This window comes from Moschus berezovskii, chromosome 18 (assembly GCF_049115385.1).
Source record: "Moschus berezovskii isolate FMDL1 chromosome 18, NW_MosBer_1.0, whole genome shotgun sequence".
NCBI lineage: Eukaryota > Metazoa > Chordata > Mammalia > Artiodactyla > Moschidae > Moschus > Moschus berezovskii.
Genome location: NC_142477.1, coordinates 2,982,983 through 3,003,708, shown reverse-complemented (window position 1 = coordinate 3,003,708; position 20,726 = coordinate 2,982,983). Strand labels below are relative to the sequence as shown.

The 20,726-nt window shown below is 43.2% G+C and overlaps 1 protein-coding gene across 5 annotated transcripts in view; it reads right to left on the bottom strand.

Moving 5' to 3' along the window:
- Nucleotides 1-11,579, bottom strand: part of LOC129543033 (liprin-alpha-1-like) — a 42,996-nt gene extending 31,417 nt beyond the window's left edge. For 2 of the 5 annotated variants that reach the window (XR_016035219.1, XM_055405810.2), the window contains exons 1-2: nt 11,465-11,577; nt 10,079-10,164 (exon numbers count right to left, since the gene is read on the bottom strand). Coding sequence is in view for 4 of the 5 variants with exons in the window: in XM_055405810.2 (XP_055261785.2) it covers nt 10,079-10,156 (78 nt within the window). In the remaining variant the exon portion in view is untranslated. Of the gene's footprint in view, nt 1-10,078; nt 10,165-11,464 lie in introns of all 5 variants that reach the window. The other 3 variants (XM_055405811.2, XM_055405814.2, XM_055405815.2) reach the window with 3 other exon arrangements.
- Between the last annotated feature and the right edge of the window lie 9,147 nt (nt 11,580-20,726).

The following is a 20,726-nucleotide window of genomic DNA, read 5'->3' as shown; positions in this document are numbered from 1 at the left end:
CACCGAGACAGGCAGGGGAGCGCAGCCAGAGCCAGAAGGGGGCAACCGCGGCCCCAGAGAGGCTTCCCCTACCAACCTGCAGGCAGGCTTCATTGCTAACCAAGACTTCTTGGGTTCGGGCCAGTCAATATCCACCTGAGAAGGTGCGCCGGTTGTACACCCAGAAAACTGAGCGGCAGGGACCAGGGAGGCGATAAGTCGCAGCAACCGCGTTCGCCAAATGCCTGGTCACCTGAGCTGCTCAGACCGGGGAAGGCACAAAACGCAGGCCCAACCAAGTCTGTGCTTTTGTGGAGTACCCGAGTACCTGAACCTGAGCTGCTCAGACCTGGGAAGTGCATGCAACCCAGCGACGGCCGCGGACAGTTCCCGGCAGAGCAACCGAGAGCCTGAGCAGCATAAACAGGGAAAGCACACACGCCGTGAGAGGGGGCAATCGCAGTGTGGCCGAGACACTGCGAGCACTCCCCACAGACGCCAGTGATATTTGTTAGCAGCGTTCCTCCCTCCCAACAGCAGGACTGAACAGGTGACCCTATAAAAGTGTCCACCACCGCCCCCTTGTGTCAGGACGGGAATTAGACACTGAAGAAACCGGCAAACAAGAGCTTAAACAGAAGGAACTGCCTTGGAAGTGACAGATGGAGAAGTCTTGAGCTTACTGCAAGAATAAGACTGAAAACCAGAGGCAGAGGCTTAAGTCCAAATCCTGAAAACACCAGAGACCTCCTATTCCAGGAAACATTAATTGATAGGAGCTCATCAAATGCCTCCATACATATACTGAAACTAGGCACCACCCAAGGGTCAACAAGTTTCAGAGAAAGACATACCACGCAAATTCACCAGCAACACAGGAGAATAGCCCTGAACTTCAATATGCAGGCTGCCCAAAGCCACTCCATACCCACTGACATCTCAAAATCATTACTGGGCACTTCATTTCATTCCAGAGAGAAGAAATCCAGCTCCACCCACCAGAACACCAACACAAGCTTCCCTAACCAGGGAACCTTGACAAGCCGCCCATCCAACCCCACACACAGCGAAGAAACTACATAATAAAGAGAACTCCACAAACTGCCAGAAGACGGAAAGGCCACCCCAAGCACAGCAATATAAGCAAGATGAAGAGGCAGAGAAATAGGCAAGTTCACAGAGAAAGAAAGTAAAATAGAGGTTACGGAGAAATAGGGACGTTATTTAATGGATAGAGTTTCAGCTTGAGTTTTAAAAACAGTTCTGCAGACGGATGGTGGGGATGTTGCACAACAATGTGAGTGTGCTTCATGTCACTGAACTGTACACTTAAAAATGGTTAAATTTTAAAAAGCAAGGGCAAGAAAAAAGAATGAAGTACTGATATATGCTCCAACATAGATAAACTTTGAACAAAGGGTGCTGAGTGAAAGAAACCAGACATCGAAGCCACCTAGTATATGATTCCATTTATATGAAATATTCAAAATAGACAAACCCATACAGACAGAAAAGAGATGAGTGGTTTCTAGGGGCCAGAGAGCAGGGGAGGAGTCACTGACTGTAATGGGTATGGAATTTATTTGGGGGGTAATGAAAGCATTCTGAAATTAGACAGTAGTGATGGCTTTACAGCCTTGGAATATACTAAAATGCTGGGTGCTGTGGTTTATGAATTGTACCTTAATTAAAAAAAAAAATCAGGATCCTTTTTAAAAATTATTATTGGATTTCTTTAACTCTAGAGGTATATAATGAACTTGAAATAGTCCATCTTTACAGTCAAAGCCTTGTTTCCTTTGAAGGGAGCATCTTTGCCCCAGAATATAGCAGTAGACAGAATATCCTACCCTGTGAGTTACTGAGATTCATTTTCCCGTATGTCTTAGTCCATTCCAGGTGCTATAACAAAACACTGGTGGCAGCGGGGGCTTATAAACAGCAGAAATTTTATTTGTCGTACTTCTAGAGGCTGGAAAGTCCAAGGTCAAGGTGAGAGCAGACTCGGTGTCTTCTGGGAACCTCTATCTGCTCAGAGACTCTCCACGTGTCTTCACACGACGAAAGGGATAACAGGTCACTCTGTAGTCTCTTTAACAAAGGACACTAAACCCATTCATGAGGGCTTCCCTGGTGGCTCAGTGGTAAAGAATCTGCCTGCCAATCAGGAAACTCTGGTTCGCCCTCTGGGTCAGGAAGATCCCCTGGAGTAGGAAGTGGCAACCCACTCCAGTATTCTTGCCTGGAAAATCCCATGGACGGAGGAGCCTGGTAGGCTGCAGTCCATGGGGTCGCCAAGAGTCGGACACGACTGAGCGACTTCACTTTCACTTTTCACTCTCATGCATTGGAGAAGGAAATGGCAACCCACTCCAATGTTCTTGCCTGGAGAATCCCAGGGACGGGGGAGCCTGGTGGGCTGCCGTCTATGGGGTCGTACAGAGTCGGACACGGCTGAAGCGACTTAGCAGCAGCAGCAGCAGCAGCAGACATTCAATCCATCCCACTAAGACTAAGATAAAGCGCTGTATCTTCCTGTTCTTGTTTGTCTGATTTAGTCACCACTTCTTTTCTGTGCTGGTCTACAAGCTCCAGTCTCAGGATATTTACTAACCTAAAGAAGAAGAAAAAAAGTCATGTACACAGTATTTCTGGAAGACTTTACATATCCCCTGGAGAAAGAAATGGCAACCCATTCCAGTATTCTTGCCTGGAAAACCCCATGGACAGAGGAGCCTGGCAGATTACAGTCCGTGGGGTCGCAAAGAGTTGGACACGAGTGATCGATTTCACTTTACTTTTACAAGAAAGGGGGCAATATTGATTTTCTTCAGACAGGACAACTGTCTAAAGGGTGGAAGAGACTCTTACCTGGAGAGCCATTTATGTCTTTTGAATTTTTAATCATGTAAATGTTTTTGGCTCAGAGGGTAAAGCATCTGCCTGCAAAGCAGGAGACCTGGGTTCAATCCCTGGGTCAGGAAGATTCCCTGGAGAAGGAAATGCCAATACACTCCAGTACTCTTGTCTGGAAAATCCCATGGACAGAGAAGCCTGGTAGATTACAGTCCATGGGATCACAAAGAGTCGGACACGACTGAGTGACTTCACTTCAAATGTTTTTAATCACGTGAAGGTAATAGCTATTCAAAATAATAATAAAATTTTATAAAATAAATTCACTAAAAATGGCAAAATGAAAAATACCAAAATTTAAAATCTAGCTAAGTTTTTCTTGTATTTGTGTTTTTAAACTAACTTTGTTACCAACAACTTAAAAAAGAGACTTATAAAAAAAAGCAAACAAGATAGAAAGACATATGTAAATAAATGACTATATTTGCATTTTCATTCTACTTACTATGAATGGAAATCCCTAAATTAGTATAACCGGGGCTAATGTTCAGGCAGAATTCATTGGTTTGGGTGACCAGCCTCTGTCTATTTTGATTGGCTGGTAGCATTGCCAATTGTTAAACATATTTAATATCACCCTGGATGAAATTCAAGGTCTTCAAACTTTTAAAAAGATCTTGTTAATTCTTTTCTTTTACCATAACTAATAGAAGCATATATTTCAAAGGTCACTGATATTTGCAAAGATCACTAATTATCTCTGTACTCCAATCAGCCAAACTACAGGGTCAGGCATGGTTTTACCATGCTCCTTGTTGTACATTGCTTGATACTATCAGGCATTTAATAAATATTTTCTAAATGAATAAATGGTACTCACTGCTTTTCCTCTTTTGCTCAACAACAAACTTATTCCATAAATTCACTAGATCATATGGTAATCTTTATACCTCCATGAAAGCCACGTGAATTAACTTTGAAGGGGATATTTCCAGTTTATTTTTATTCAGTTTTCTCTCTCCACTTTATGTTTTAGGCTTTATTTGTCTGTGTGTTTTATGAACAACATAACAGACTGATAGCATAAGGAATACATTTTCAATAAAAAAAGGAAGGAGAGAAGTAAGGATGCAGGTTGTTTTAAATTTTCCTTTATTTATGGCCGTGCTGGGTCTTCCTTGCTGCGCAGGCTTTTATCTAGTCGTGCTGTGCAAGCTCCTCATTGCCACGGCTTCTCTTGTTGCAGAGCATGGACTCTGGAGCCTTCTCGTTTCACCTGTGGTGTGTGGGGTCAACACAGGTGCAGTAGTTGTGGCACATGGGCTTCGTTGCTCCGCTGAATGTAGAATCTCCCAGATCAGGAATCAAACCCGTGTCACCTGCATTGGCAGGTAGATTCTTTACCACTGAGCCACCAGGGAAGCCCAAGGATACTGATTTTTAAGCTTAGCATTACTTGGGATTTTCATTGTAGGAGTCAAGTATTGGCTTTAAAGCTCAATCTCATATTAGAAGTAAAGTCATTTTTAAAAACAATCTGGATAGTAAGGGGCAAGATGTAATATGAAGCATATTCAATGACAGACAATCCAAAAAGTATTTTATATTTACCAAGTGTGCACGCTCAGTCGTGTCTGACTCTTTTGCGACCCCATGAACTGTACCCCGCCAAGTTCCTCTGTCCATGGGATTTTCCAAGCAAGAATATTGGAGTGGGTTGCCATTTCCTTCTCCGGGGGAGCTTTCCAACCCAGAGATCAAATCCAGGTCTCCTGCACTGCAGACACGTTCTTTACCAGCTGAGCCACCAGGGAAGCCCAAGATAATATAACCAAAAAGCAAAAAAATAACAAGCCTCTTCCTTCACCTTGACCTCACTGCCTGAGAACTTTCCTTGCCTTGCCACTTGGTGTGAGATGAGTGGCACTGATGCCCTAGCAATTGTCTTCACACCTTGAAAGTGCAGCAAGAATCCTTGTAATGACTACTCTGAAAATGGGATCTTCACAATCCTATTGTCAAGAAATCCCTAAAGGCATTAAAAGTAACTATAAAATATAATTATGATATGATATGATAGTACTGTTGCTGTTCAGTCACTAAGTCGTGTCTGAGTCTTTCGTGACCCTGTGGACTGTAAACCCACCAGGCTCCTCTGTCCATGTGATTTCCCAAGCAAGAATACTGGAGCCAGTTACCATTTCCTTCTTCAAGGGATCTTCCTGACCCAGGGATTGATCCCCTGTCTCCTGCTTGGCAGGTGTATTCTTTTCCACTGAGTAACCAGTGATGGCCAGATAAGATAGTATAGCATAAAATAACATAGCACAATGTCGTACATTAATTATATATAATATTAATATTAAAAAGGAACTAACTGTAAAATGCGGTATCATACATGGCACCAGCATAAGAAAATGGCCCTAACTGCTCCCCTGTCTCACACGTTAGATCCCTGGCTATGATGGTATGGCTCTGTTTTTCTTGAAGAGCTGAAGCAAGAGATGTAGGACAGATATATATACTACTATATATAAAATAGATTTGAAAAAAAAACAGGAACCTACTATATGACACAAGGAGCTATATCCAATATCTTACAATAACCTACAGTGGAAAAGAACCTAAAACAGAATATGTGTGTGTGTGTGTGTGTGTGTGTGTGTGTGTGTTTGAATCACTGTGCTATATACCTAAAACACTGTAAAATAACAGTGCTTCAATTTAGAATTTTTTTAAAAAAAGAGAAAGATACTGGGCGATTACCAAATTCATGTACAGTTAATTCTTCCATGGATTATCTACTTTTTGGATTATTCCCAGCACCTTTTAAATTCCAAGGGGATTTCCCCAGCTTTTAAGCATTCTTCTCAGTCATCTACCCACCTTCACCTGGTAGAAGTTCAAGGAATGCAAATTCATTTTCTATTAGACTAAATAACCACAATTAGAAAGGAGAAACCCCCGAGGCAAAGAACACCTGCTGCTGCTGCTAAGTCACTTCAGTCGTGTCTGACCCTTAGGGACCCCACGGACTGCAGTGTACCAGGCTCCTCCATCCATGGGATTTTCTAGGCAAGAGTACTGGAGTGGCTTGCCATTGCCTCCTCCGAATTATGTGCTGAGCAAAAGTAATATAAAATGAATTTTTTTTAAAAAAGCAGATAAAGAATACTACTTTAACAGAAAAATGGAAAAAGGACATACATTTACAAAAGAAATACAAATGGCCAACAAACACATGAAAAGATATTCAACTTTACTAATAAAAACATACAAACATGATATATAACATTTTTGCCAATCAGATGAGCAAAAAGAATAACAGAACACAGCATAGGAGAGGGTGCAGAAAAAAGAATATCTTCAACATTCCCACACTTGGAGATACATTTTTCTTTTTTTTTTTTTTCTTTTTTTGGCTGTCCTTCACTCCTTCACGGCTTGCAGAGTCTTAGTTCCCCAAACAAGGACTGAACCCAGACCAAGGCAGTGAAGTGTCTAACCACTAGACCGCCAGGAAATTCTCCATTTTCAAGTACTACTGGAGAAAAAGTAAACTAGTTGGCATTTCAAAAAAATACCTATGGACATCAAAAGCTCTTAAAATGTACATACTTTGATTCAGCAGACCTATTCTCAATTTATTCTAAGCAAGTAAACACAAGTACACATGACGTATAACTGAAATGTTAGTACAACACTGTTTATAAAATAAAAACCCAGAGACAATCTGAAAGTCTACCAATAAGGAATTGGTTAAACTACAGCACAACCAACACATAACACACTCACTAAAAATGATGAGCAGGATCTGTATATGCTGACTTGAAAAGACAGTAACAATACAGTAAGTGAAAAATAAAATTTTAAATGGTTTACAAAACAGCATAGAGTCTCCCACTTTTGTCAAAAATATACATACGTGAAACAGAATAAAACTACCTGAATTGTTTAAAAATACAATATTATAGGGACTTCCCAGGACTCCACACTTCTACTTCAGGGGGCTCGAGTTTGATCCCTGGTCAGAGAATTAAGGTGCCACAAGCTGCACAGCGTGGTCAAAAAACAGAAACAAAACAAAAAAGGAGTAAAGTATTATAAATGCTGAAATGTTATTTTTAAATCTGTCACATGTTATTTCTGTACGGGAAAATTAAGTCTGCTAAATCTGTAAATGTGTGCTGACAATACTACTACTTGAATCAATGTTTACTGACTGTTGATTAAGTAACAAGCCAAGGGACACAAAAATGCCCTACCACAGGCAGCAAGAAAAGCAAAAAAAAAAAAAGATGATAAACTCAGAATGGGTCAAAAATTGATTTTCACTACTGAAAAAAAATCAGATCACCTCTCAGCTGAACCAAATATCATGCACAGTTAAAAAAAAAAAGTTGATATATATTCTAAATTGTTTTTCAATAATATAATGAAATAAATGCTTCTAATCAGGATCACGTGAGTATGGATAGCAACAATCCTTTTTCCTAAGAGAATCAGCCTTGAAGAAGCTGTAAGTTTCAGACAGCAGGACACAGAAGATTGAGCAAACCAAGAAATGCTGACAAAATACAGCAACTGATTACATAAAGGTTAAAAGATTTTTTGTATTCTTTTTGATATTATATCTTTGACTACAGAAATCTGCAGAATCTCAGCTGAATAAGGGAATTGCTGGATTAACTGGAGGGAACAGTCTCAGGCGCCAAGGACCAGTAGAAAATGAGGGGTCTGTAAACAGTTTTCCATGCCCTAACCCTGAGAAAAGAGACATTCACTTCTTTACAGAGCAATACAAGATATCTGGGAAAACTAATTTCAGATTAAGTGACCTGATGATTATTTCATCAGAAAACAAAAAGGACTAGATACACTGAACCCTACACTTTAATTTTTATCAATGTGTAACATCAGGAATCTGATATTCCCCAATTTACCAGTTCTCTTTTGAAGATAAAAAGTAAAAGCCCCTAAAATAAGGTGAGTATTTGTCCTGAAGAACAGCAATAAAGGGGATGCAGTCTTGGAACTGTCTTCAGAGGCTGGCTACAAAGCCAGACCCAAAGAACTCAGGTGGGAAAAGCAGGAGATGGCAACTGTGAAGAGGAAAGAAAGCAGGCTGAATCCCAGAAGAGACAATGACAAAAGTGGGCCCTGGGGGCTTGTCAGCAGGGCCCTGCAACAAAAGATGTTAGCAATTCTATTCCAATTCACACTTCCTGTACAGAAAGTGATTCCTTTCATCTTTCTCAGCTTAGATTTACTTATCTTGACACACCACAAATGTACGTAACATTTTGCGTTTCCAATTCAGAAATTAAAGGTTGCCTCAAACACACTGGCTACAATGGGAACAGGAGGATATTCTTTTGTCTTCTTTCAGAGTTTTCCAAGACTGCATTATAAGGATTAGCAATCACTACCTCTGAAGCTTCTTCTCTCAAGGAACATAAACAGCAAAGTACACACTGAGAGCATATCACTGCTCAAAGTGCTAGATTCCTTTTCCTAAAACTCATGTGGGTTTTGGCCTTTTGTTTTCCATATCTTTTTTTTTTTTTTTTTTAAATAAATTCACTCTCAGGATACTGTTTTCTGGTTGCTAAAGTTTATATAGCTCCATATTTAATTCTGAGGGCCTAGATTCTTACTAATCTCAAGGTATCACTTTGCTACTTTCTCTAATTTTTAAAGTCCATCTAGTCATCTACTGATTACAAAAGATAATCTAATCTTCCAGTGTGCTGAGTGATGGGGCTTAAAAAAATACAGGGAAAACATTCAAGTTCAAGATTAAAATGAACAGTAGGCATCAAAATCCAGTCCATCTTACAAATTATACATTACTTTTAAGACTGGAGAAAGCAGAAGCTCTTTTAAAACTAAAAGCAAAACTGGAAAGTTGAAAGATGGCCAGAATCTGGACTTTTAAAAAAAAATCAGGTTGAAATTCCAGCCTGGTTTCCCTTTTTCATTAAAATGTGTTCAGAAAATGCTCTAATATCAAGCTCCTGATTTTTCCCCCCCTTTAGCATGGTTGCATGTTTTGACTATAAAATTAGTTTAATGAGATAAACTTTGGGGACCAAGATTTTTTTAGGCCTACTAGCCTAGTTGTTTTTTCTTAAACTTCATTCACAGTGCATTCCTTGGATCCACCAAAACTGTTGCTAGTTCTCAGCATAACTCAAAGACTGTAACTCAAAGATAGATTCACCATTTACGATGCAACAGTCAGTTAAAACTGTTTTCTAGTCAAGGAGGAGTTGTTACTCTTCAAACATTCATTCCTAACCTTCCGGAAATGCCACTATTAAAAACCTTCACTTGTTTCCTCAAGACGCTGTGACCCTTCTCACAAATCTATACTGAACAATTCCTCTCATACATATTTCAAAGTCTTGCTTTTCATTTGCACTACTGCTCTTTTTGTGGCCAACTGCAGCTTTAAACGTCTCTAACTCTAGAGATTTAGGGGTTAAAAAACACTTGAGGCCAACACTGCTCTTCCCTGTGAAAGAAGGTAAAGATGCAGTAAGAACTGTTTCCTATCACAAGTCTCCTGAAGAAAATAAAGTCAACAGCAGTCTAACATCAACAAACTAACAAGCTCAGAGTAAGTTTTCAGTATGAAATCTCATAGTTTTACCAACACATACGAAACTTAAGTTGGAGAGAGAGATTCTCTGCCTGTGAAGTGGGCAACAGAGGACTTACAGGGAATTTAAAAGCCCCTCTCTCTGCCCAATGATGACGCTCTCACAGCACTGTGCTATACAAAGAAAGAACGTGCACTTTACTGTTTATCTTCCCCGCAAGGCTCCCTACTTCAAATATCTCAATCATGGCTGGGGATCTCTCTACAAAAATCCACCTCAATGTTCAAAGCACAAAACAAAGTTCAGAGGAATACAGTACCTAAGATGAAAACGGGATGAAAGAACCTACAGTCCTTTCTTCTTCTATTAATAGGGCACTGGTAGATTCGGGAGAGACGGAGAGGCAGGGAATATCAGTGGATGAGAAAAAAATAAATAACGGAGGAGGAGGAAAGAGAAGGTAGGACAGTAGGCTTTACTAATTACCTTACTTTCCTGACAGTTTCAAAGCATTTGGGGGGAGGGGGGTAGAGGAAGAACCCCCTAAAGAAAAAGCAACACTGTAAGAAGAATTGCATCTCGATTATCTTTTATTTTCAGCTCTATCTTTGGAAGCCAGGCCACTTCTATCTTATTACCTCTATGTTGTGGTTTGGCACTTCAAACAAACACTTTTTTGTTATTTTCCTTCTTCTTCTGGAGGAAAAAGATGGCATTGATTTGCCTAAAAGTACGGATGGGGGGAAAAAAAAAAGTACGGATGGAAAGCATTATCTTGAGGAGTAAATGGTTCTTAATAACAGAACTATGGATTCCTCTATCCCTTTGACTGTCAGCACATCACTAAAGGCTAAAAGAAGGCTCAAGAGGGAGGTAACATCCCCCTTGTCAAGTCTCTGTTTCCTTGCTCCTGCGATATTGGCTTTGCCAAGTAACCCAATTCCCGTAAATAAACATTACAGGTCTCTCCAAACTACTTCTATAAAATAATATCTTGCTTGACCAACCTTATAGAGCAGTCATTTATTTCTATAGCTGCTGAGCTGCTCTGCTGTTCTGTCTGCCTACATTCAGAAGGGAACCAAAATTCAAAATTTCATTTATTCTGGGCCAAAACCCAGACCTTTTGTCCTCCTTCCTAGATATGCTGCAACTTCAAGTTGGCTCCTCTGCCTAAGTTAGTGGCATATGCTTTTGTTCTTTTAAGAACGAAAGAAAAAACACCCCTTTTTCTCTTATTGAGGAAGGCACCTAACTCTGACAAAGGCCTCTAGGAAGATGCTACAATGCCTTGACATGTTTGCTGCTGCTGCTGCTAAGTCTCAGAGGCTACGGATGAATCTCACCGCCCTACCCCAGGGCAAACACACGGAGCGTCCAAGGGGGCAGAGGGGGAAGGCTCGAGGAGGAATATGCAGACTTTGCAAAACTGACGGGAGGGAGGAGAGGGGACAACATTCAGGACTAGAAACAGGAGGCAGTCCAGATGCTGCGACGCCGCCCGGCCCCGGGAAGCCCCGACGCCCCCCGCGCTCAGCCCTCGGCGCACTGCCCTCCCGCCACTGGCCGCGTCCTCCCCCCACAGCCCCCAGCGGCCCGGGAGCGCCACACGCCCCCGCGGCGCCGACCGAGCCCCAGGGCTGGCGCAGGGAGCGCGGCGCGGAGGGAGCGCGGACCACCCTCCAACAGGCTGCTCGGCGCGGGCTCGGGACCCAGAGGGTCAACCCCGTCCGCGGGCATCGGCCCGCCCCGGCGCCCAGGCCCAAACTCGGGCTCCTCCGCGCCCCGCCGCCCACCCCGAGAAAGCCCCGAGACACCCCTCCACAGCGCGGCGCCCACGGCTGTTGTTTCGGCGGCGACACGAATAACGCTCCCTGAGGAGGAGGGGCCGCGGCCGCTGGTGCCTCCTCGGCACCGGGTCAGACCGAGGAGCGGGCAGCCGCGGCGGCACCTCCTCAGTCCCCACTCCCGACTCCTTTTCCCGCTCGCCGGACGGGAAGGGGCCTGCACGACCCGGGGCTCACCTCACACCTCGGGGCCGGGCTCCCGGGAGGCTGCGACGCCGGCCGGGGGCGGCCGCGGGTCCCTCAGGTAAGCGGTATCAGCCACGAGCGCCGGCGAGCTTTTGCAACTGCCAGGGCGCGGGGGCGGGCGGGGGCGGGGAGCATGCGCGCGCACGTACGGCGCAGGCGCGCTGCGCTCGCTCCGCTGCGCGCTCGCATTTTGAGCCCAGCTTCTGGGTAGCAGTTAAATCAGAGAAGGCAGTGGCAACCCACTCCAGTACTCTCGCCTGGAAAATCCCATGGCCGGAGGAGCCCTGTAGGCTGCAGTACATGGGGTTGCGAAGAGTCAGACAGGACTGAGCGACTTTACTTTCCCTTTCCACTTTCAGGCATTGGGGAAGGAAATGGCAACCCACTCCAGTGTTCTTGCCTGGAGAATGCCAGGGATGGGGGAGCCTGGCGGGCTGCCGTCTCTGGGGTTGCATAGAGTTGGACACGACTGAAGCGACTTAGCAGCAGCAGCAGCAGCATTTTATACAAAGAAAAGTGGAAGTGTTAGTCCCTCTGTCGTGTCCGACTCTTTACGATCCAATGGACTGTAGCCCACCAGGCTCCTCTGTCCATGGCCTTCTCCAGGCAAGAATACTGGAGTGGATCGCCATTCCCTTCTCCAGGGAATCGTCCCGACCGACCCAGGGATGGAACCCAGGTCTCCTGCACTGCAGTCAGATTCTTTACTGTTTGAGCCACTAGTGAAACAATCCTTTTTTAAAGGTGCTCCCTAAATGATAATAAATACTGAGCTTCAGTTCAGTTCAGTAGCTCAGTCGTGTCCGACGCCTTGCAACCCCATGAATCACAGCACGCCAGGCCTCCCTGTCCATCACCAACTCCTGGAGTTCACTCAAACTCATGTCCATCCAGACATCTCATTCTCTGTCGTCCCCTTCTCCCGCCCCCAATCCTTCCCAGCATCAGAGTCTTTTCCAGTGAGTGGAAAAGACTTCTTCAGTCTTTTCACATGAGGTGGCCAAAGTATTGGAGTTTCAGCTTTAGCATCAGTCCTTCCAATGAACACCCAGGATTGATCTCCTTTAGAATGGACTGGTTGGATCTCCTTGCAGTCCAAGGGACTCTCAAGAGTCTTCTCCAGCACCACAGTTCAAAAGCATCAATTATTCGGCGATCAGCTTTCTTCACAGTCCAATGCTCACATCCATACATGACCACGGGAAAAGCCATAGCCTTGACTAGACGGACCTTGGTTGGCAAAGTAATGTCTCTGCTTTTTAATATACTATCTAGGTTGGTCATAGCTTTCCTTCCAAGGAGTAAGCGTCTTTTAATTTCATGGCTGCAATCAGCATCCGCAGTGATTTTGGAGTCCAAAAAAATAAAGTCTGACACTGTTTCCACTGTTTACCCATCTATTTCCCATGAAGTGATGGGACCAGATGCCATGATCTTTGTTTTCTAGCTGTTGAGCTTCAAGCCAACCTTTTCACTCTCCTCTTTCACTTTCTTCAAGAGGCTTTTTAGTTCCTCTTCACTTTCTGCCATAAGGGTGGTGTCATCTGCATATCTGAGGTTATTGATATTTCTCCAGTCATAAATATAGGTTAACGTCAGAAGATGAGCTATGGGAATTGCATCATAAGAGATCTCAAATGACATTTTCCATTGCATTAATAAATACTAATGCAGTAATACTATTTTTTTTTTTTTAAAGTAACGCTCCTTAGGCTAATTCTTATCAAGTCATTGTGTCTGGTGGAGCCAACACTGCCTCTACTGAGGGTGAGTGAAGCCGCTAAGAGCGTTTATGAAAATCAGTGTGGACCTGCTTCAGGTACTTCTAGATCCCTTGTACCTTCAGAGCCTCTAGAGATGTGCTCCTCTCACATTTTTATACAATTTACACATGGTCTTGTGAAAACTGTCAGGCATAGAACAGCTCTTGGCTCCTAGTGGGAGGTGGGAATGATGTAGAAATGATCACTGAATGTATCAACACGATCACATCTCAAAAACAGACCACTGAGTGAAAGAAGCGAACTACAAAGTATGTAAATTATGATAGCTCTTTAAAACAGTCACACTGTTTATGAGGCCATACATGTACATATACTAAGCATAAAAAGTGGACAAGTGCGCAGCACCCTAATTTCATGACACTGATGCCTCTAGGCAGGCAGGGTGGAAAATGGATCTGGGCAGCATGTAAAAGAGGCTTCAACTGTTAATCACACACACGAAGGAAAATGTTAACATTTTAAAAAATCTCTGCAGGGAGAAAAGGCTGTTTCTTAGGCAAGTCTGTAAACTTGTCTTTATGGTTGAAATGTTTCCTTTAAAAATAACGTTGAGGAACTTCCCTGGTGGTCCAGTAATGAAGACTCCACCCTCCCAACGCAGAGGACCTAGTTTTAATCCCTGGTCTGGGAACTAGTGAAAGACAGGAAAGCCTGGCGTGCTGCAGTTCACGGGGTTGCAGAGTCAAACACGACTTAGCGACTGAAGAACTACTGGGAACTAGATCGCACATGCTGCAATTATAAGATCAAAGATCTTGCGTGCTGCAACTAAGATCCAGTGCAGCCAAATAAATAAATGTTTTCAAAAGGAATTTTTAAAAATTTTAAATGAAAGTAATGTTAAATTTTCAAGGACATTGAGCCAATGTGCTCAGGACGGTGGACACAATGTGAAGGGTGTTGTTCATCGGGGGATCAGCCGTCACACTGATGAAGGGCTGAACAAGGAGAGGTCCAGAGATGCTAGTTGAGAGGATCAGTGAAAGGCACCTTATTTTCACAGATAAAAATATTCAGATCTAGCAGGGATAAAGTGTCAGGCTCTCTTTAATCCCATCTTTCTTTCATTCAATGTTATAACCACCAATAGAAAGTCTTTAATGAGCAGGAGCTTCACCGAGACACAACACTCTCCTCAGTTCAGTTCAGTTCAGTTCAGTCGCTCAGTCGTGTCCGACTCTTAGCGACCCCATGAATCACAGCACGCCAGGCCTCCCTGTTCATCACCAACTCCCGGAGTTCACTCAAACCCATGTCCATCGAGTCGGTGATGCCATCCAGCCATCTCATTCTCTGTCGTCCCCGTCTCCTCCCACCCCCAATCCCTCCAAGCATCAGACTCTTTTCCAGTGAGTCAACTCGTCGCATGAGGTGGCCAAAGTATTGGAGTTTCAGCTTTAGCATCAGTCCTTCCAATGAACACCCAGGATTGATCTCCTCTAGAATGGACTGGTTGGATGGAGCTCCTTGCAGTCCAAGGGACTCTCAAGAGTCTTCTCCAGCACCACAATTCAAAAGCATCAATTCTTTGGCGATCAGCTTTCTTCACAGTCCTAGGGAGTTGTTAAAACTGGTCTTTTTCTGAGTGAACCCGTTTTGACACCATCCATGTTAACTGGTAATACATGGTAACTTAGCATTGCATCTACTTACCTCCCCCAGGCCTCCACCCTTGCAAAAGTCTTTGTTTATTCATCATAGGTACAACCTGATCATAAAACATACAACCATACTTAAAACCACTGGGCTGGAATTCAGACAACATAAGATCTCATTTCAGTTTGGACACTCACTGATCCTTTGTTAATTCTAAAGAAAGCAGCGACCTCTATGAGCTTTACTTTTCATTTTCTTTGTAACTGGGAGATAGACAAATGCTGCCTATTTCAAAACAATGAAACAATATAAACATAGAGTTTACATTTATTTACCTTGGAAAAGGTAAATTTATTTATTTTAGGAAACATGAGATAATGAGGAAAGTCTTTTTTTTTTTTAATTTGGTTAGCTGCTGCCCATAAGAACTGTTGTACACTTCCCAGATGTCCCTTCTGAAACGTTGTTTTTCTCCAGCATTAGTTTATAGTTCTATCACAGTAGGTATTTCTACATTGCATTTTCAAATCCTCCTCATTAGATTTCTTTTTTTATTCTTGCACTCTCACTCTGCCTCTCATTACATGGTAGATGCTTCATAAATTTAATTAACTAAATTAGACCAGATCGTAACATTTCCCCAATTTGGAGTTATCCTTACTCAGGCAGGCCATCTACTGGTTCCCTGGTGTATCTGTTGCTGCTGCTGCTAAGTCACTTCAATCGTGTCCGACTCTGTGCGACCCCGTAGACGGAAGCCCACCAGGATCCCCCATCCCTGGGATTCTCCAGGCAAGAACACTGGAGTGGGTTGCCATTTCCTTCTCCAAGGCATGAAAGTGAAAGTGAAGTCGCTCAGTCGTGTCCGACTCTTCGCGACCCCATGGACTGCAGCCTACCAGGCTCCTCCATCCATGGGATTTTCCAGGCAAGAGTACTGGAGTGGGGTGCCATTGCCTTCTCCCGGTGTATCTGTTAGTCGGCCTGAATTCCTTAATCCAATACATTACAATTCATGTTGAAGCATTGCTGAGTTTGTGTGTTGGGCAATTTTCCCACGTTCTTCCACTTCCTGTGTGCAGGTGCTATTCTTTCATTGAACCTCTCCAGAACTGTTTTTCCTGCAACCTTCTTTTACCTGTTGGCCACTCTAAAAACCCGGAGAAACGGAGTTTACGTTTCAGAACCCTGGAGTGACCAGAACGATGTAACTGGGCATGCTCAGTAGGTTGGCCTGGTTTGGAACATACTTATGGCTTGAATGAGGGCATTTAACTTAATGCTGTTTGTTTCAGGATAGGCTGCATCTTCGTCCTAGCATTATATTGAGAGATGGCAGCCTTTCCCACCCTCTGGGCCCTCACACTTTTCCATATTGTCCTTGGGCCCAATTTTGGAGCCAGCCCTGTAGGATCTCCTGGCCAATCAAGAGGCCACACGTTGTTGCCTGAGACCCTGGATGCCAGCGAAAAGATCTATAGGTAGTGATTGGACTACTGGAAGGGGTGGGGGCTAGACGGAGTCACACAAACAGGAGCGATGGCAACACCAGCGCTAGAGGCTTGAGGAGAAAAACTTGAAGACAAAGACTTAAAGAGGTGAGAGCAGTGATCACCGCATGAAAAAGACGGAGACTCTTTTGAGAGCGCTTTTCTCAGGTCCTCCTGGGCTTCTCACGAGCCTCGGCAGTGAGCCCGGGAATTACATTTTGCTCTGTGTTAGCAGTTAAATCGGAGAAGGCAATGGCAACACACTCCAGTACTCTTGCCTGGAAAATCCCAAGGATGGAGGAGCCTGGTGGACTGCAGTCCGTGGGGTCGCTAAGAGTCGGACACGACCGAGCGACTTCACTTTCACTTTTCACTTTCATACACTGGAGAAGGAAATGGCAACCCACGCCAGTGTCCTTGCCTGGAGAATCCCAGCGACGGGGGAGCCTGGTGGGCTGCCGTCTATGGGGTTGCACAGAGTCGGACACGACTGAAGCGACTTAGCAGCAGCAGCAGCAGTTAGATTACCAGATGTATCATATGTATGAAATTAACAGCCAACAAAAAAATAATTATTTCTGTGCTTATCAAAGCACTAGCTCTTTGCATTGTCTTATAGTTTCTCTTTGCTTCCACCTAGTTGAGTATAAGATGAATTCATATTTAAATCGAACCGTACCCTATTTCCTGATCATTTCCTGGTAATCTCTATTTCCTTCTCTGATGATACTGCAGTGTACAATGGGTGAGCTGTGTGTTAGTGGAGAAACTCAACCGTGTTCTGCTCTGCAAACGCCAAATAAGAAAACGATTATCCTGAGTCTAACCCCAATGCTCAGTTCCTAATGTTGAGTTTTACCTTCTTTGCCACCAGCTTCAATCCTTAAACCACCTCCCCTCCACTATTGTGCTCACTCATTCAGCTGGTTTAGGCAAGTTTTTATTGAGCACCTACTGTGTACTACTGAGTTTAGGATTCAAGTGAGCACATTCAGAAAACCACATTAGCAAAGAAGCACTGGTTTTGCACCACATTCTCTGATCTGAAGTTCAGTGTGTCTGTACAGATAGTGCATGAAGGGAGAGACAGGAGGATGAACCAAAAAAGGTAAATTCATGGTGTACCTAGATTAGCATGCTAAGGATTCTGTAGCCATTATCGAGTCTCTGAAGGTTTTTGAGCTGAAAAATGACTAACAGACCTTTTAAAAACTACTTCCCGGAATACAGTAGTGGTTAGCCAAAGTTGGGGAGTAGGGAAATGTGGAGATATTGACCAAAGGGTACAAACCTTCAGGTATAAAATTATGTACTGCATAGTGACTATGTGGCGATGGTGGTAGTAGTTTAGTCGCTAACTTGTGTCCCACTCCTACAACCCCATGGACTGTAGCCCACCAGGTTCCTCTGTCCATGGCATTCTCCAGGCAAGAATACTGGAGTGGGTTGCCATTTACTTCTTCAGGGGGTCTTCCTGCTCAGGGATCATGGCGACTATAGTGAATAATAATATATACTTGAAATTTGCTACAAGAGTAGATCTCAAGGGTAATCACACACACAGAAGCTCACACATGCACACCACACACATGCACACACACAGTGACTATGGCAGGTGATGGATATGTTACATAGTTTGATTGTGGTAAGCCTTCCACAATGTATACATATATTAAAGCATCACCTTAAACATATACATTTTTATTTGTTAAACAATGCCCTCTTGTAGTAGACTGTAACATCCATTATAGTCCAGACTGTCTGTATACCTCTAATACAGACCTCATCGGTCTTTAGTGAAGTTGTGCAATGGGGACAGTGTGGAGAATGGCTTTGAAGATGGGATTGGAGGTGTGTAACCACTGGAACTTTACCAGAGGACCTATCCTTGCCTTTAAACATGACACTAGAAGCACACATTAGGGTAAGGGCCATAAGCCCTTTTTCTTCCCCTTTTCCAAGGAAAAATTAAAGGGGAACATGCTAGGACAGCCATTAAGGGGGAAAGAGGTCATGAATAAACAACAGCAAGCTTTGTATGTAGAAAGAGGGAAGGCAATTTTCTTTGTCTTGTATTTTTTTGTATGTTGTATGAAAGAGTCTGAGTGGTCTATGCTGTGAACCAGTGTGGGCATGCAGATATGCACACTGCCCCTCTTCTAGAATGGATGGAGGAGAAAACTGTAAAAGGATGATGACAGAAACCAGGGCAGGATGCCTCCACTTGCCTGCTTCAGTGAGACTGTTATCAAGAGGGTTCTGTTTCTCAGCCAGGCCCACCTCCTGAAACCAAACTTTATTCAAGTTGATTTGAAAAAAGCCTAATTCAAATAATTTCTAGCTCTGAAGAACCAGAAAGAAAAAAAAAAAAAAATGCAAAACCTTAGGGAGGCCCTGGAAAAGCTACTTTGTCCTAATCAGAAGTCATGCTTAGAATCAGTCAGATTGTTTTCTACTCAAACTGGGAAAAGAGAGTTTCTCAGCTTACAACAGAAGTTTTAACCTGGTATAAGCAAGGTGCATCACCGACTCTGTGGACATGAGCTTGAGTGTACTCCAGAAGTTGGTGATGGACAGGGAGGCCTGGCGTGCTGTGATTCATGGGGTCGCGGAGAGTCGGACACTACTGAGCGACTGAACTGAACTGAACTGAACTGAATGTTAATATGCATTTTTCTAGGGAGAAGATTCATAGTTTTCATCATATCCTCAAAGAGTTTTATGGCCCTGAAAAAAATAAAATAAAACATTAAAAACAATTGGTTTAAGGAATTCTCTGGCGGTCCAGTGGTTAGGACTCTGTACTTTCATTGCAGAGGACCAGGGTCAATCCCTGGTTGGGGACTAAGATTCTGCAAGCCGAGTGGCTTGGCCTAAACAGATAAATAAAAATTAAACACTCTCACTCACACACACACACACACACACACAACTTCAATCAGTTTAAATAGAAGAAACATCAAACATGAATAAATAGCAATAAAAAAGGAAATATGTGATTTTTAACTGAGCAGATGTAGACTCAGTGACCGTGCTTTCTATATTTGCCTGCTCATGTGTATTTTTATAGCAGACAATTAATAATACTGTAATGAAATCATTTCTTACACCTTTGCAACTTAGCTGTTAGGAGCTAAGAATGTGAGGGCTCATCTCAACCTCCTTAATTTCTCCTTATTCCAGTGGAGTGGTATCAGCAGGCAACTGCAGGAAGATATTATCTATGGTTTAAAACCCTGAGGTTTTAAAATATTGGCTTTATCTTCAGCTCTAATTTAAACCTGAGTGGGAATATTACATGTCAAGTGAGAGTCACAAAATTTCAGATCTAGCATTTGGGGGAATCCTCTGTAAGTCAAAAACTTATGGTTTTTTAATTTAAAAAATATTTATTTTTATTTATTTATTTGGCTGTGCCAGGTCTTAGTTGTGGCATGTGGATCAAAAAATTGTCTAGGTGAATTCCCTGGTGGTCCAGGGGACCTGGGTTCTACCCATGGTCAGGGAACTAGATCCCACATGCCCTAAAGAAGACCTGGCTCAGCCAGATAAATAAATAAAAATAAATATTTTTTTAACCGTCTTATATTTGCTGCTATAATTTTTGGAGCCCTGGGTCAGGCAGGCAAATCCTGTGCAGTCCCCAACTCAGCACTGCTGCTTTGGATATGAAACAGACCTTCAGAGAGGAAGAAGGCACAAACAGAAACACTGAGGATATATACTGAAAATGCCATCAATCTGCTTGAAATATTTTTTACCTTGAAATATTTTGTTGTGCCCCCTTCCAGGACAGGCTTTGAAGAACTCTGTAAATAACAGAGAGTTCTAAGAAAATCTGTGGTGAAGCTATTTATTTTTTTTTTTACTTTTTATTTTGCATTGGAGTATAACCAATTAAGAGTGTTGTAGTAGTTTCACATGAACAATGAAGGGTCTCACCCATACATACACATGTATCCCTTCTCCCCCAGACTCCCCTCCCAGCCAGGCTGCCATTGAGCACAGTTCCCTGTGCTATATCGTGGGTCCCTGTTGGTTATCCATTTTAAATATGTGTGCACCTGTCCAAGTCAATCCTAAAGGAAATCAGTCCTGAATATTCACTGGAAGGACTGATGCTGTAGCTGAAGCTCTAAAACTTTGGCCACCTGATGCGAAGAGCCAACTCCTTAAAAAAGACTCTGATGCTGGGAAAGAGTGAAGGCAGGAGAAGAAGGGAGGCAACAGAGGTTGAGATGGTTGGATGACATCACCAACTCAATGGACATGAGTCTGAGCAAACTCTGGGAGATAGTGAAGGACAGGGAAGCCTGGTGTACTTCAGTCCATGGAGTTTCGAAGAGTTAGACACAACTTAGTGACTGAACAACAGCTGTCATG